Below are 17,963 nucleotides of genomic sequence, written 5' to 3'. Positions count from 1 at the left end.
AAACACACCTGCCATACCTATGATGGGCTTCTGCAGGACCAGACCGATCACCTGCAAACAGATCCCCTCCAGCTGCTGAGTGATCTGAGAGGAAGAGGAGCAAATGTAAGTTATCAAATTGCACATACAAGAGCAAAACAGTTCACCTTTCTATGTGTGTGTGCATGTGAGACCTCCTTGTGGTCCTCCATGACGGTTAGGATTGTGTCGATGGTGCTGAGGATGCCCAACGCCATGACGGTCTTGTCCTCATTCTCCTCATACTCTTCACTCTGGAGGACCCTGGTGAAAATCTCTGCCTGCCAAACATGCACACACAGTAGTTACACACAGGTTCACCTCAACATGTCTTCAGCTGTTAAGATGCAGATAAAGAGACAAAGCACTGGAAACCAGCCCCCAGAAAGGGAGCCAGACGTTGAATCCAATTTTCGTAGTGGCAATAGGGTGGGTCTACCGAGTCAATCAGTGACAAAGTAGTAGTGACATGCACAAAAAGTCAAATCCAGTTTTTTTTAGCCCTTTATTTAACTGAGCTGATAAAGGACATGACAGTCCCGACACACCCTGCTACGTGCTGACTCATCCATCTCATGAGAGACTTGTGGAGGCATACCTCAAATCATAGATATGCTCTTAGTTACATATAAAGAACATTTATGGATTTGTCCTTGGTAAAATGATACAGTGTGTGTGTGTGTCCCTACCAGGTTCTGTGTCATGTCCACAGCAATGGCCGCCACCTCCTGGTTGTACTCGCAGATCATCTTCTGAATGACGCTGGTCAGGTCGTCATTCTCCGTCTCTTTGACCACGTGCAGCAGCTCCTGCATGACGGGCCGGATGTGCGCTCTGATGTAGAGCTTAGCTGCACACACGCACAAAGCAAGTGGTTGCATTAATAATAATACATGTTATTTATTTATCGCTTTTCCTGGTGCTCAAAGCGCTTAGACATTATGCAGACCCAAACATAGAAAAAGTTGGAGCGTAGGAGTTCTTAAAACTCATAGGATAACTATGCTGCTGCAGCCCCGTGTTCCCTCCGGTGGTCAGCACACGTGTGCTTCATGAAACTCTTGTTTCTAGAACTTTATCTTGAAAGGAAAATACGTCCAAATAACAGACGTGCCGTTTGTTTGACAAGTTCTTCCTCTGCTTCTTCATCCTCATATTTTCCTCACTTGTCTCTCTCCTTCAGCCATACACTCAGCTCCTTCTCATAGCTGGACCCTTTAGAAGAAAGTGTGACTTCTACAGTGGGGCAAAAAAGTATTTAGTCAGCCACCAATTGTGCAAGTTCTCCCATTTAAAAAGATGAGAGAGGCCTGTAATTTTTATCATAGACATACCTCAACTATGAGAGACAGAATGAGAAAAAAAATCCAGAAAATCACATTGTAGGATTTTTAATGAATTAATTGGTAAATTCCTCGGTAAAATAAGTATTTGGTCACCTACAAACAAGCAAGATTTCTGGCTCTCACAGACCTGTAACTTCTTCTTTAAGAGGCTCTTCTGTCCTCCACTCGTTACCTGTATTAATGGCACCTTTTTGAACTCGTTATCAGTATAAAAGACACCTGTCCACAACCTCAAAGAGTCATACTCCAAACTCCACTATGGCCAAGACCAAAGAGCTGTCAAAGGAGACCAGAGACAAAATTGTAGACCTGAACCAGGCTGGGAAAACTGAATCTGCAATAGGTAAGCAGCTTGGTGTGAAGAAATCAACTGTGGGAGCAATTATTAGAAAATGGAAGACATACAAGACCACTGCTAATCTCCCTCGATCTGGGGCTCCACGCAAGATCTCACCCCGTGGGGTCAAAATGATCACAAGAACGGTGAGCAAAAATCCCAGAACCACACGGGGGGACCTAGTGAATGACCTGCAGAGAGCTGGGACCAAAGTAACAGAGGCTACCATCAGTAACACACTACGCCGCCAGGGACTTAAATCCTGCAGTTCCAGACGTGTCCCCCTGGCTTAAGCCAGTACATGTCCAGGCCCGTCTGAAGTTTGCTAGAGGGCATTTGGATGATCCAGAAGAGGATTGGGAGAATGTCATATGGTCAGATCTTTTTGGTAAAAACTCAACTCGTCGTGTTTGGAGGAGAAAGAATGCAGAGTTGCATCCAAAGAACACCATACCTACTGTGAAGCATGGGGATGGAAACATCATGCTTTGGGGCTGTTTTTCTGCAAAGGGACCAGGACGACTGATCCGTGTAAAGGAAAGAATGAATGAGGCCATGTATCGTGAGATTTTGAGTGAAAACCTCCTTCCACCAGCAAGGGCACTGAAGATGAAGCGTGGGTGGGTCTTTCAGTATGACAATGATCCCAAACACACCGCCAGGGCAACGAAGGAGTGGCTTCGTAAGAAGCATTTCAAGGTCCTGGAGTGGCCTAGCCAGTCTCCAGATCTCAACCCCATAGAAAATCTTTGGAGGGAGTTGAAAGTCTGTGTTGCCCAGCGACAGCCCCAAAACATCACTGCTTTAGAGGAGATCTGCATGGAGGAATGGGCCAAAATACCAGCAACATTGTGTGAAAACCTTGTGAAGACTTACAGAAAACGTTTGACCTCTGTCATTGCCAACAAAGGGTATATAACAAAGTATTGAGATGAACTTTTGTTATTGACCAAATACTTATTTTCCACAATCATTTGAAAATAAATTCTTTAAAAATCCTACAATGTGATTTTCTGGATTTTTTTTCTCATTTTGTCTCTCATAGTTGAGGTTTACCTATGATAACAAATACAGGCCTCGCTCATCTTTTTAAATGGGAGAACTTGCACAATTGGTGGCTGACTAAATACTTTTTTGCCCCACTGTACATAGGAGACGGGACATCTCGGGCAGCAGGGACTCATCTTTATTTTATTACTCATGTCATTATTTAAGTCATTTGAGTAGTTCTTTATGTTTCAATTTGGAGGCAGCTTTGGGCACCAGGCCCTTCGGTATGTAATGCTATGCTCAGATGAAGGAGGGATTGAGCAGTGGAAAGGCTTATGTTTTTTTACCAGGGCGAAAGAGGAGGTCAAAGCCATTGTTCATTGTGCTTAATGTTTGTAGGAAAGAGTATAAACTGCGAACACCATCTTCCTCTGGACATTGGCTTCAATCCCTGCGTAAGATATACATATACAGTGGAGGGAATAAGTATTTGATCCCCTGACAATTTAGTTAGTTTACCCACTTACAAAGAAACGAACAATCTGTCATTTTTATGGCAGGTTCATTTTAACAGTGAGAGACAGAATATCAAAATAAAAATCCAGAAATATAGATAAAAAAAGATATAAATTGATTTGCATTTAATTGGGGGAAATAAGTATTTGATCCCCTTACAATCAACAAGAATTCTGGCTACCACGGAGCGGTTAAATAAGTCCTCTTGCTTTAAGAAAGTACTCCTGATGTCAACTCGTTACCTGGATAAAAGACACTTGTCCACAGTCACTAAATCTGATTACAACCTCTCTACAGAGGGCAAGACCATTGACAGGTCTTGTGATCATGGTGGAACTAATGTCTAAGGACATCAGGGACATGATTGTAGACCAACACAAGACTGGAATAGAAGACAAGACCAGCAGCAAGCAGCTTGGTGATAAAAAGACAACTGGTTTGATTATTAGAAGATGGAAGAAACACTGAAAATGTACGAGGGGCCGTGTAGGCCAACATTTAAACTCACCTCGCACACACACTACTGAAAACATCTGACCTTGCACACACACTACTAAAATAGACTCACATTCACTACTGAACACCTCGCACATACACAACTGAAAATTAAACCTCTCACACACACTACTGAAATACTCTCACATTCACCACCTCTCACACACACACAACTGTAAATTAAACCTCACACACACACACTACTGAAATACTCTCACATTCACTACTGAACACACACACACACACACACACACACACACACACACACACACACACACACACACACACACACACACACACACACACACACACACACACACACACACACACACACACACACACACACACACACACACACACACACACACACACACACACACACACACACACACACACACACACACACACACACACACACACACACACACACACACACACCTCAGTAGGGAATGTCCATGTGTTTCACCTATGAGTGTGTGAGGGGGATTCTTGCTGTAACGGAAATCATTGTAATGTCACGGAAGTACAAAGATTGAAGAACAATGCAACAATGATACAGTAGGTGGCAATAATGCTCGTCTGGTCGCAAGTCGCCATTAAAAAGAAGCAGAAAAATAATGAAGCAGAAGGTCCAATTCAGCATGGATTTATAGAGAACCAGCACCGCAGCTGCAGGCAGGACCCTGTACCAAGCGGTCTACAAACTTAGACAGTCTGGTATATCGAGGTGTTCTTGTTTACATCACCTGCCTGACACGCGCTGTTTGGCAGCGCAGCTCGTGAGGTCGCCTAGCAACCCACTAGCATAAAGCTAACTAAGCCGAAAAGCCCATTTATTGAAGTGATGATATATCAGGCTGAGAGGACAATGGCCAGGTAAATAAGGTAAATTAAGCTTTGTACTTCTAGCCAACAGTTATGTTAACATTAGTTAGTTAACAGTAAGTCAAATATAAGTAAGTAACCAATGTGTGTAAACAAACCTTCCAACGCAGAGGCTGGGCAAAAGCAATGTTCACATAACACTAAATACAGCAGCAAAGCAGAGTGTCTTCATTATGAGTTATTATGCTAGAAATATCAATGAAAAATACTTGATAAACATTAAGGTGATCAAACCTAAATGTTATTAAGATGTTATACTATTTGTGTTACTAATTTAAACGTGATTAAAGCGTTAAATTAATTACTGGACTCCAGTTGTGAACAACTTGAGTCAAAAACACTGACACTCTACTTTGCTGCTGTATTCAGCGTTATGTGAACATTGCTTTTGCCCAGCCTCTGCGTTGGAACGTTTGTTTACACACATTGGTTACTTACTTCTAAGTGTGTGTGAGGTGTTCAGTAGTTAATGTGAGAGTATTTCAGTAGTGTGTGTGTGAGGTGTTCAGTAGTGAATGTAAGAGTATTTCAGTAGTGTGTGTGCAAGGCCAGATGTTTTCAGTGGCGTGTGTGCGAGGTGAGTTCATAAAAATGGGACATGGATAGGTCTTCCAGCACAACAATGACTAAAGAGTGGCTACAGAAGAAGCCCATTAAGCAGATGGAGGGGCCTAGCCAGTCCCCGGACCTCCATCCCATAGAAAATCTGTGGAGGGAGCTGAAGCTTCCAATTGCCAAGCATCAGCCTCCAAACCTTAAGGATTTAGAGGTAATCTGCAGAGAGGAGTGGACCAAAATCCCTCCTGAGATGTGAGCAAACCTGCAGACCAACTACAAGAAGCATCTGACCTCTGTGCTGTCCAACAAGGCTTTCTCCACCAAGAAGTATGGCATGTTTTGCAAGGGGATAAAATACTTATACCACAATTAAATGCACATTAATTTATATCTTTTTTTTTTTCCATGTTCTGTCTCTCAATGTTAAAATAAACCTACCATAAGCATTACAGACTGTTCATGTCTTTGTAAGTGGGTAAACTAACTAAATTAGCAGGAACTCATATTTATTTCCTCCACTGTATATCGATTATAACATATTTATTGCTCAAATATAACATATTTGGGCAATGCTGCTGAAGCAATATACTGTATGCTGACCCTTCTCCTGCTATTTGCCTTCATGAAATAGACGGAGGGGGGAGAAGTACCCAGATCTGGTACTGGAGTTAAGTCTGATTTAAGGGTTGATTATATTTACCATCATTAATCCAGATCTGTAAAGTAACTAAAGGTATTAAATACATGTAGAGAAGTAAAAGTACACCATTTACCTCTGAACTGTAATGGAGTACAAGTACAAAGTAGCATAACATTTGAATACTCAAGTAAAGTACAGGCATCTCAAAATTGCACTTAAGAACAGTACTTGAGTACATTTACTTAGTTACTTTGCATCACTGGATGTAGAAGGCTAACCAGTTCCTGACTAAGACTGACTGATCTCTCTTGGTCACATGCACTTTTTTTATTAGGCATATTTATCCAGTAGTTTGCGCCAACCTTTCAATTACTAGACCCTGTTTTTCTTCCTTCCTATAGAATCTTAGAGTAGTAAACGCTGATTGAAGTGGTAAAGGTGGTTGTAAGACTAAAAAACAAGTGTATGCCTCTATAGACCTTGTTCCTGGTTGCTGACCAGCGTCTGCAGAGCGATGGCGGCTTCCACCTTGACAGGCATCTCTTTGTCCTCAATCAGATCCTGTTTGACCAATTCCACAGCATTCCTCAGTACGAGCTCATCGTGGAAACGCAGGGGGCTGAAGGAGTGAAGCACCCAGCATGACTGGCAGGACACAGCAAAGAAGGTAACATTAATGAAATAAACAGTCTTCAAATACTGGGACAATTTTATATTACAATAGTTAGGTCAGACACACCATTAGCCCCAAAGAAAAACAAACAAACCACGTGCACTGAGAAGGGTCTGTAGTGCCAGTCACAGTTCAAGCATTAAACAGATGTGTCAGTTGTAGTGTTAGAGAAGAGCTATGAGTCAGATACAATGATTTATGGTCTGTTACACCGTTACATTGACTACACAGCATAAGAGAATCGCTCATCATTCAGTGCTTGTATGTTCTGTTTATACACTATCCTCCAGAGAACCAGTGTAGAGATACAATCCATATCCATGTGAAGGAATGATTGGGGGGGGCACTCACCCTGGCTCGAAGGTAACCCATAGGGGAGTTGAGCAGAGGGAAAACATAGTTCTGCAGCATTAGCTCCATCTGCTCCTTGTACCCCCGCTTCTGCAGGATGAGACACATACGTACAGCACATCGAGTATTAACATACAACCGGTAACAAGAGGATTCAAATCACTAGAGAGGCTTAAAGGCCAAGTGTTCTCCAGAGGTGTCTCTGATGCAAGGCTGACCTTCAGTAAGATCTCAGCCAGAGCCCCTATGCAGTGCAGGGCCCCGTCCTTCCTGCGGGGGTCGGCCGAGGGGTCCATCAGTATCTGGTGGCAGAACTCCATCATCTGAGGAAGAACCTGCCAGGAATTGCAAAGGTTGGAGGAAAGGCTGATGCAGTCATTTAGGCTGTATTGGAAATGTAAATATTAGATGGGTTTTACTGCAATAGAAATATACATTTAATGTCTTTCTTATTCAAGAGAAAGAACATGCCTCAAGTCTCTCAAAATGCAGGATCCCAACCTCGACTCAGGCTTGAATACACATCACTGACATCAGCCATGAAGGCAGCCTCTAAAGGACACGATACAGTGATGAGGCCTGTGACGGAGAGGTGAGGAGCAGAAGGTGAACCAGTAACTGAAGGAAGCTTTTTCACACCTCTCCTTGGTCAGAAAGGGGCCAATGAGTTCAGAACAACTACAGCCAATTACATTTAGCAACAACTGGGCTCAAGTTCAAACTGCCCCGAACTTGGAGATGCAGGTATCCATGCCCTAAAAATCACACTTCAGGTTGACCCCGGCTGGGCCTGAGCAGAGGGTAAGAGGAGCGTTAACTGACTCACTGACACACAATGAGAGACTTCCAAGAAGTGTCAAATAAGGGAAGAATTATCAAGGTTCATAAGAGACACACACATGTACACATCCCAAGCATACATGTGGCGGCCTACACAAACCTTTACCAAAGAACATGCAAATCTTTATCCTAAATCACAAAATACAAATATGACAAACACAGTGAAGTGCTTCATGTGACTTATACAGTGGGGAGAACAAGTATTTGATACACTGCCGATTTTGCAGGTTTTCCCACTTACAAAGCATGTAGAGGTCTGTCATTTTTAAAATCCAGAAAATCACATTGTATGATTTTTAAATAATTAATTAGCAATTTATTGCATGACATAAGTATTTGATTACCTACCAACCAGTAAGAATTCCGGCTCTCACAGACCTGTTAGTTTTTCTTTAATAAGCCCTCCTGTTCTCCACTCATTACTTGTATTAACTGCACCTGTTTGAACTTGTTACCTGTATAAAAGAGACCTCTCCACACACTCAATCAAACAGACTCCAACCTCTCCACAATGGCCAAGACCAGAGAGCTGTGTAAGGACATCAGGGATAAGATTGTAGACCTGCACAAGGCTGGGATGGGCTACAGGACAATAGGCAAGCAGCTTGGTGAGAAGGCAACAACTGTTGGTGCAATTATTAGAAAATGGAAGAAGTTCAAGATGACGGTCAATCTACCTCGGTCTGGGGCTCCATGCAAGATCTCACTTCGTGGGGCATCAATGATCATGAGGAAGGTGAGGGATCAGCCCAGAACTACACCGCAGGACCTGGTCAATGACCTGAAGAGAGGTGGGACCACTGTCTCAGAGAAAACCATTAGTAACACACTACGCCGTCATGGATTAAAATCCTGCAGCGCACGCAAAGTCCCGCTGCTCAAGCCAGCGAATGTCCTGGCCTGTCTGAAGTTTGCCAATGACTATCTGGATGATCAAGAGGAGGAATGTGAGAAGGTCATGTGGTCTGATGAGACAAAAATTGAGCTTTTTGGTCCAAACTCCACTCGCCGTGTTTGGAGGAAGAACAAGGATGAGTACAACCCCAAGAACACCATCCCAACCGTGAAACATGGAGGTGGAAACATCATTTTTGGGGGATGCTTGTCTGCAAAGGGGACAGGACGGCTGCATCGTATTGAGGGGAGAATGGATTGGGCCATGTATCGCAAGATCTTGGCCAACAACCTCCTTCCCTCAGTAAAAGCATTGAAGATGGGTCGTGGCTGGGTCTTCCAGCATGACAACGACCCGAAACACACAGACAGGGCAACTAAGGAGTGGCTCCGTAAGAAGCATCTCAAGGTCCTGGAGTGGCCTAGCCAGTCTCCAGACCTGAACCCAATAGAACATCTTTGGAGGGAGCTGAAACTCCGTATTGCCAAGTGACAGCCCCGAAACCTGAAGATCTGGAGAAGATCTGTAAGGAGGAGTGGGCCACAATCCCTGCTGCAGTGTGTGCAAACCTGATCAAGAACTACAGGAAAGGTCTGATCTCTGTAATTGCAAACAAAGGTTTCTGTACCAGATATTGAGTTCTGTTTTTCTGATGTATCAAATACTTATGTCATGCAATAAAATGCAAATGAATTACCTAAAAATCATACAATGTGATTTTCTTGAGTTTTGTTTTACATTCCGTCTCTCACAGTTGAAGAGTACCTATGATAAAAATTACAGACTTCTACATGCTTTGTAAGTGGGAAAACCTGCAAAATCGGCAGTGTATCAAATACTTGTTCTCCCCACTGTATATACAGTGGGGCAAAAAAGTATTTAGTCAGCCACCAATTGTGCAAGTTCTCCCATTTAAAAAGATGAGAGATGCCTGTAATTTTCATCAAAGGTACACTTCAACTATGAGAGACAGAATGGGGGAAACAATCCAGGAAATCACATTGTAGGATTTTTAATGAATTAATTGGTAAATTCCTCGGTAAAATAAGTATTTGGTCACCTACAAACAAGCAAGATTTCTGGCTCTCACAGACCTGTAACTTCTACTTTAAGAGGCTCCTCTGTCCTCCACTCGTTACCTGTATTAATGGCACCTTTTTGAACTTGTTATCAGTATAAAAGACACCTGTCCACAACCTCAAACAGTCATACTCCAAACTCCACTATGGCCAAGACCAAAGACTGTCAAAGGAGACCAGAGACAAAATTGTAGACCTGCACCAGGCTGGGAAAACTGAATCTGCAATAGGTAAGCAGCTTGGTGTGAAGAAATCAACTGTGGGAGCAATTATTAGAAAATTGAAGACATACAAGACCACTGCTAATCTCCCTCGATCTGGGGCTCCACGCAAGATCTCACCCCGTGGGGTCAAAATGATCACAAGAACGGTGAGCAAAAATCCCAGAACCACACGGGGGGACCTAGTGAATGACCTGCAGAGAGCTGGGACCAAAGTAACAGAGGCTACCATCAGTAACACACTACGCCGCCAGGGACTTAAATCCTGCAGTTCCAGACGTGTCCCCCTGCTTAAGCCAGTACATGTCCAGGCCCATCTGAAGTTTGCTAGAGGGCATTTGGATGATCCAGAAGAGGATTGGGAGAATGTCATATGGTCAGATGAAACCAAAATAGAACTTTTTGGTAAAAACTCAACTCGTCGTGTTTGGAGGAGAAAGAATGCAGAGTTGCATCCAAAGAACACCATACCTACTGTGAAGCATGGGGGTGGAAACATCATGCTTTGGGGCTGTTTTTCTGCAAAGGGACCAAGACGACTGATCCGTGTAAAGGAAAGAATGAATGGGGCCATGTATCGTGAGATTTTGAGTGAAAACCTCCTTCCATCAGCAAGGGCACTGAAGATGAAGCGTGGCTGGGTCTTTCAGCATGACAATGATCCCAAACACACCGCCAGGGCAACGAAGGAGTGGCTTCGTAAGAAGCATTGCAAGGTCCTGGAGTGGCCTAGCCAGTCTCCAGATCTCAACCCCATAGAAAATCTTTGGAGGGAGTTGAAAGTCCGTGTTGCCCAGCGACAGCCCCAAAACATCACTGCTTTAGAGGAGATCTGCATGGAGGAATGGGCCAAAATACCAGCAACATTGTGTGAAAACCTTGTGAAGACTTACAGAAAACGTTTGACCTCTGTCATTGCCAACAAAGGGTATATAACAAAGTATTGAGATGAACTTTTGTTATTGACCAAATACTTATTTTCCACAATCATTTGAAAATAAATTCTTTAAAAATCCTACAATGTGATTTTCTGGATTTCTTTTTCTCATTCTGTCTCTCATAGTTGAAGTGTACCTATGATAAAAATTACAGGCCTCTCTCATCTTTTTAAATGGGAGAACTTGCACAATTGGTGGCTGACTAAATACTTTTTTGCCCCATTGTTAGTGTGTATTTATGTTTGTATGAACATACTGCAGTTTGAGCTCATTACAAATGACACCAGGAAGTGCACTATTGCAGTATCTTGATGATTTATTATTTGTCTAATCTGCATTTTGTTCAACAGGAAGTGACATTTTTGGGACATGGGATCAAAGCAGAGGGCAAATCCCTCTCTCTCAAGGAATACAAGCTATCAAAAATAATTCCAAAACCAGTCACTGTGAAACAATTAAATCTTTCTTGTGTCTGTGTTCACATTGCAGGACACTGCATTCTTAACGATGCATCCATGGAAGCCCTATTATGTGCCGTCACACATGGGCAGGGCCTGAGTAAAGTACAGAGTAAAGTCACTCGGACTAAAGAAAGCTTTACTGACTGAGAGCTTGCACTACTGATCTGATCCCGACAAACCTTTCACACTGATTAAACACAGCCTTACAGACTAACACAGGACATGGATGACAATTCTTCTTTTACAAGAATTAGGGGAAAAACTGCTCCAGCAGGGCTGCTCACATGTCTCTATAGCAGCTAAGGAAGCTGTTTGCCAATATGAACAATGGTTTGTCATGCTCATTTTACATTATGGGTATTACGAAGACAAAAACAAAAAGTGTACGTTGAACGAAAGACCTTGGTTTAACAAACAAATATCACCAAAAACTAATAAATAAAACACATTATTACGGTAGCCACTGGGAACAAATGTTCGGTTGTAGTTGGGTTTATGTTGTGCATATAAATGTGTTGCAGCTCCTCACCTCCTTCCTTTTGCGAGCAGACTTACACAGGAAGTTCTGGGCAGCAGTGGCTGGTAGGGCATGGTCATCATAGAGGTCTGCAACAGACAGAAAGACACACTCTCAAAAAAGAATGGGAAGAAAGAATGTGTTCAAAAACATGTTGGACATTGTTCCTCTACCAACACATAACTGAAGGTAATTAGCTGAAAGTATACACAAATATATACATATGCCTTAATTGTTGGTGGCATAGACTCAACAAAGCGCTGGAAACATGCTCAGAGATGCTGGTCCACATCGACCTGATAGCATCAACTCTGGTTCCACCACATCCCCATGGTGCTCTATAGGATTCAGATCTGCAGACTGTGGGGGCTGTTTGAGTACAGTGACCTCATAGTCATGTTCAAGAAACCAGTTGGAGATGATTTGAGCTTTGTGACATGGCGCGTTACCCTGCTGGAAGTAGCCATCAGAAGATGATACACTGTGGTCATAAAGGGATGGACGTCGTCAGCAGCAAGGCTCAGGCAGGCAAGAAAATATCCTCCACACCATTACACCGCCACCACCAGCCTGAACCGCTGGTACAGGGCAGGATGGATCCATGCTCTCATGTTACGCCAAATTCTGACCCTACCGTCGGAATGACTCAGAAATCGCTGCTCATCATACCAGGCAAACTTTTTCCAATCTTCTATTTTCTAGTTTGGGTGAGCCTGTGCAAACTGCAGCCTCAGTTTCCTATTCTTAGCTGAGAGGAGGGGCCCCGGTATGGTCTTCTGCTGCTATAGCCCCTCCACTTTAAGGTTCCATGTGTTGTGGTTCAGAGAGGGTCTCCTATACCTTGGGTGTAACAAGTGGTTATTTGAGTCACAGTTGCATTTCCATCATCTTGAACCATCTGGCCGCTCTCCTCTGATCTCTGGCATCAACAAGGCATCTTCTCACTGGATATTTTCCCCTTTTCGGACCGTTCTCTGTAAAACCCTGGAGATGATCAGCAGTTTCTGAAACACTAAGACCAGCCCGTCTGGCACCAACAACCAAGCCCTGTTCAAAGTCTCCCCCGTTCTGATGCTCTGTTTGCAACGAGTTGCTGCCATGTGATTGGCTGATTAGATATTTGCGTTAACGAGCAGTTGAACAGGTGTACCTAATAAAGTGGCCAGTGAATGTACATATACATTTTCGTACATACATATATATAAATGCAGTATATGTTGATATATATGTATACACACATACATGCTATATACTTATACATACAGTATATACATATTAATTATTTGTGTGCGTTTGTTGTGGAAAGGATGACATCCATAGCCTACATTCTGGTGACTTTAAGCCACAACATACAAGTCCTACTATCACACTCATCTGAAGCCCATGATAGAATACATCAGTATAACAACAATATCCAACATGTCAGTGCATTGGCTGTAATGTCACCTTCCTTGGCATTTTTCCTATTGTCTTGCATTAAAACAAATAATAATAAAATACTTTTATTAGGATTTTATGGCTTGAACCCACACAAAGTCAGTCAAAATTGGTGAAGATAAAATAGAAAAGAGAATGTTTTAAAAAATGCAAAACTGAAAAGTGGTGTGTGCAAGTCCCTTCAGTATTTGGCCCAAACAATGACCTTCAAATAAAGTTCACCTGTGTGTAATCAAGTGTTTCATTATATCTGTATCTGAACACCTGTTGTAAATGTTGCAGTACTCACTGAACTTCATGCGGATGTACTCATAAGGGTCTTCCTGCCAAAGCTTCTCATCTTCATCTTTGTAACACATCAGTGGGAAAATGACCTCCTGGCAGAGGGTCTGTAAGAGATGAGGATTTTCATAAGCTCAGGAGCAGGAATAAATTTTCTTAAAAACAACACACAATACCATGGAGAAAAATGAATCACTAAGGTTGGATGAACATTTGCATTCCTATGCCCACTTTTAATTGTGGACAGAGGTATGAATTTATGAGGTTTGTTCAGATCTGATTCTTAAGCACAAAAAAGAAAAACTTAAAATTAGAGCTGCTACCAGCCTTTAGTAAGCCCTCGTGAGTTAGGGTTACTGGCGAGTAAAGTTTCCCATGCCAAAGCTGAGCTGGGGGAAATTGTCCCTCCTGCAAGTGTCAATGGCCAACGAATCATGAGTTCATAATGTAAGGGGGCGGGTCTACCAAATAGTATAAGTCTAAGTGAATGTTAAACAGGGAGGGCGGGGGGGGTTGACAAAAATATATGTTTGAAGCTACACTTTACAAAGATGCTATGGAGTTCAGCAAATAAACATAATAATTAATAAACCACTCAAACTTTGTTGGTGCTCGGGCCTTAATAATCGTTCAGTTATAGAAATGTAAGCTGCTGGTTTCGAGGCTCTGTGGTTACCAAAATGGGTTCCATCCTTTACCCTGAACAGGACGAGTGGTTTAGAGCAGTTCATTCTTGTTTTAACTCAACACTTAAACTATTTGTTTATTTATCTTTTTATTCAGGGACAGTTGAAATGAATAATTATTGATGTAAATGCGCCAGATAGCCAAGAGGCCATTTTCCATCTAAAGCTGGGCAGATGCTACAAACGTAGTATTGGGCAGTGATGAGAATGAATAGATTTTTTAGTTTTTATACAAAGGCAATACTGCTTTCATAGTTGTACTGGCTTGAGAGAAGTTGTGAGTAAGTGATGTGAGAGAAGACCACAGAATACATGTACACCATATCTACATGTTCATTCACCCAGGGCAGGTTAAGCTTTAAACAGGTTTTAGGCCCCCTCTGAAAGTTCCCGTAATGGTAGGGGACAAAAAACTGAAGAAAATTTGATTCGCAAAGTAGTGAATGTATTTTTAATCCATTCAGTTTTTTTCTTTTAGTTGCTGGTAACCAATTAATGGCTTGTCTTCTAATCTAAATCAGGGGTGTCCAAACTTTTTTCAATGAGGGCCACAATCAGAAAAACATACGAAGGGCTCACTAGAGGTGAGGAATATTACCTTATAGCTTCAGTTACAAGTTAGCAAATTCAATCAAATGTAGGTTAATGAGGCTTGATACTTGAAAATGCTTTACAAAAAACTAGCCTCCATCACAGCTCTCGGTAGGGTACATTTATTCTGTCGCAGCTCATCCCTTAAAACAGAAGCCTCAGTGCTGATAAGGGGGAATATGAAGGGTATATTTCAAGCTTGTTATGCAAATAAGTTATTGGGACATATGTTTGAAGACGGCGACGGTGATGACCATGAGTTTGAAGGTTTTGAAACCGAGTGAAGAACGGAGAACTACCACTCTAATCCACAGAGTTTTTTCAACCGCACCCCAGGGGTGAAAGTCGATTTAATGTAGGTATTTAATCATATTTGTTTTCCCGTTTTATTGTTTTTCATTTTGCTGAGTTTGTTAAACTTTTAAAATGTTTTATTGAAGGTGTATATAAATAAACTCAATTTATCATGAAAGCCACAGGTGTAAGCTCTCAAATACTTTTTGAATTTAGTTTCTATCTACAGAGGCTGAGAATCAATTATTTAGTAGGCATTGACACAATTGCTGAATTTCCAGAAAAACTTCAGGTATTAGGGGGTTATTCTAAAATTGCCCATAGGTTTTCCAGGCATTTTTCCAGGCGTTTTAGGCCTAAATGGGTTACAAATGAATGCTGTGTATTATATTTCAATATATATTTAAGAAGTACATTTTAAGATGAAGTGAAAGAAGGGCCATATTCCATTATACTTTTAGAATTCGCTGATGGCTGATTCAAAATGGACAACGGGCTGCATTTAACAGAGATGGACAGCGCTGCTCTAAATGATAGAAAAGGAGCTTCGATGCCTCCTTTATCTCTTTCAGCATAGGATGCACTGGACAATCCTTTCGAAACGAGACCAGAAAATATACTGTCCCACAATGCCTTGCGGCCGCAACATTTTCAGTGACACACCATTCGGCCATTTACGGAAACAAGCGATTGTGGCCGACAAACACAGATGATTATTACGTTTTGCAGCTGTTTATTAAGCATTTCACATGCCATAACTTCAGGGTATATACAGAAATTCTTAAGTTGAACTTAATACCTGTTTTAATTCTTTCACAATATTTTTTGATACCAACACGGTTTCGAGCTGCAACTGTAGTGGCAACCTTTCAAACTTCAGTGTTGGGGGTAACTAATTATAAAGTAACGGATTACTGTCTTTTGTTACTTAACTTCCTGAGTTAGTAAGTGTAGTAATGCTTACAATTCAAATCAAGTAGCTATTACTACAGTTACTGGATACTTTGTTACTTTTTTGCCTCAATAAAAACACTGACCGATACACAATTATTTGTTATTTAATCCTAACCCAAAACAAAAAGTGATTTCATTGTTATGTGTAGGAAGAGTAGAGAGAGAGAGAGAGAGAGAGAGAGAGAGAGAGAGAGAGAGAGAGAGAGAGAGAGAGAGAGAGAGAGAGAGAGAGAGAGAGAGAGAGAGAGAGAGAGAGAGAGAGAGAGAGAGAGAGAGAGAGAGAGAGAGAGAGAGAGAGAGAGAGAGAGAGTTACAAGTGCCTTAACTGTGCGGCCTTTTCCTGTATTATTGTGTCCCTTTGTAGCAGTTCAGCTTTTTTGTCTCTGAATCTTCTGCGAAGAGTGTTAGACTTCGTTCCAGCCTTTCCCTCAGCCATCTCAGCTAACCTGTCTGCGTCTATTTGGAGTTACTCAGTCACACTGCTGAGGACCCGGTGCTGCTTCCGGAGGTCCTCCAGCTCATCCTCGGCTGCTTTCCTCTTGAGTTGTTGTGTGTCACTCTCCTTTTTTCGTTCATGTTCCAGGTACAGCCTGTACTGTGACCTTGCTGAAGCAGCAGAGGCCAAGAGCTCCTTGGTCAAAGGCACTTTTGGAATGCCACCACAGCCACTGACCTCATCACAAATTAATCTCAGTGCTTCAAGAGATTCGTCAAGAAGGTTGCCCGTTTCCACCTCCTTGTTAACTGAGAAGCCTCTCTCTACCATGGCTTGTCCATGGGACAGGAGGAGAACACTTTGGCAGAACCTTAGCATTCAGGGTGGGACGCACTGAGTTTGGAGTGCAGAAAGACCTCCAGATGCTGCTACAGTGGTCGAAAGGAAACAAATTCTTCATCCCTGCCCTCAACAGAAAGTAAGGTTGTGAACTGCTGAATGATGAAATCACCTACAATATTGACAGGAAAATTAAGATATACAGTGGGTAAAATAAGTATTGAACACGTCACAATTTTTCTCAGTAAATGTATTTCTAAAGGTGCTATTGACATGAAATGTTCATCAGATGTCGGTAACAACCCATGCAATGAAATCAAATCATAAATGTCCATACATTAAGTTATGTGTATTAAAATGGAATGACAGGGTAAAAGTATTGAACACATGAAGAAGGGGAGGTGCAAAAAGGCTTGGAAAGCCAAGACACCAGCTGAAATCTATCAGTAATTAGAAATCAATCATGCCTCTTGTCAGTGCAAATTAATATCAGCTGGTTCAGTCCCAACTGATGGCCTATAAAAAGGTCTCATTACCAAGGTGTCACACAAGAAAGATCTCATGATGGGTAAAGCAAAAAATTCTCTCAAGACCTTCGCAACCTTATTGTTGCAAAACATACTGATGGCATTACAGAAAGATTTCTAAACATCTGAATGTTCCAGTGAGCACTGTTGGGATCATAATCCGGAAGTGGAAAGAACATCATTTCACCATAAACCAGCCACGACCAAGTGCTCCTCGCAAGATTTCTGAAAGAGGAGTGAAAAAAATTATCAGAAGAGTTGTCCATGAGCCAAGGACCACTTGTGGAGACCTTCAGGAAGACCTGGAATTAGCAGGTACAATTGTTTCAAAGAAAACCCTAAGTAATGCACTTTGTACTGACACGCATTTCTATAATTTTTCAATGAGTAAGGCTAGGCTAAAGAAAATAAACACATTTGTGTATATGTCTTAATGCTTTGCAGTAAGGCCAGTCAGGCTCAAGGATGTGCACAAGGACTGAAACAACAGGGGACAGAAGGAGAGGCACAGAGAGACATACAGGGAAAAAGACAACAAGAGCCACAAGGAGAGACAGTAGATGTGCAGGGAGACACAACGAGAGGCACAGTCGGAAAGTATGGAGAGAAAACAAGAAGCACAACGAGAGGCACAGTTGGAAAGTATGGAGAGAAAAC

At 42.1% G+C, this 17,963-nt stretch overlaps 1 protein-coding gene across 2 annotated transcripts in view; it reads right to left on the bottom strand.

Annotated features, from left to right (window-relative positions):
- Window positions 1-17,963, bottom strand: part of ipo8 (importin 8) — a 52,977-nt gene that overhangs the window by 13,614 nt on the left and 21,400 nt on the right. Inside the window, exons 10-17 of one of the 2 annotated variants that reach the window (XM_063905587.1) lie at window positions 13,487-13,586; window positions 11,773-11,849; window positions 7,028-7,144; window positions 6,810-6,899; window positions 6,265-6,430; window positions 708-868; window positions 174-299; window positions 9-84 (exon numbers count right to left, since the gene is read on the bottom strand). In XM_063905587.1, coding sequence (XP_063761657.1) covers window positions 9-84; window positions 174-299; window positions 708-868; window positions 6,265-6,430; window positions 6,810-6,899; window positions 7,028-7,144; window positions 11,773-11,849; window positions 13,487-13,586 — 913 coding nt within the window. The remainder of the gene's footprint in view (window positions 1-8; window positions 85-173; window positions 300-707; window positions 869-6,264; window positions 6,431-6,809; window positions 6,900-7,027; window positions 7,145-11,772; window positions 11,850-13,486; window positions 13,587-17,963) is intronic. The other variant, XM_063905588.1, reaches the window with a different exon arrangement.

Source organism: Eleginops maclovinus, chromosome 17 (assembly GCF_036324505.1).
Source record: "Eleginops maclovinus isolate JMC-PN-2008 ecotype Puerto Natales chromosome 17, JC_Emac_rtc_rv5, whole genome shotgun sequence".
In the NCBI taxonomy this organism is placed as follows: domain Eukaryota; kingdom Metazoa; phylum Chordata; class Actinopteri; order Perciformes; family Eleginopidae; genus Eleginops; species Eleginops maclovinus.
The sequence above is the reverse complement of the archived record's forward strand: the minus strand, read 5'-3'. Positions and strand labels throughout refer to the sequence as shown.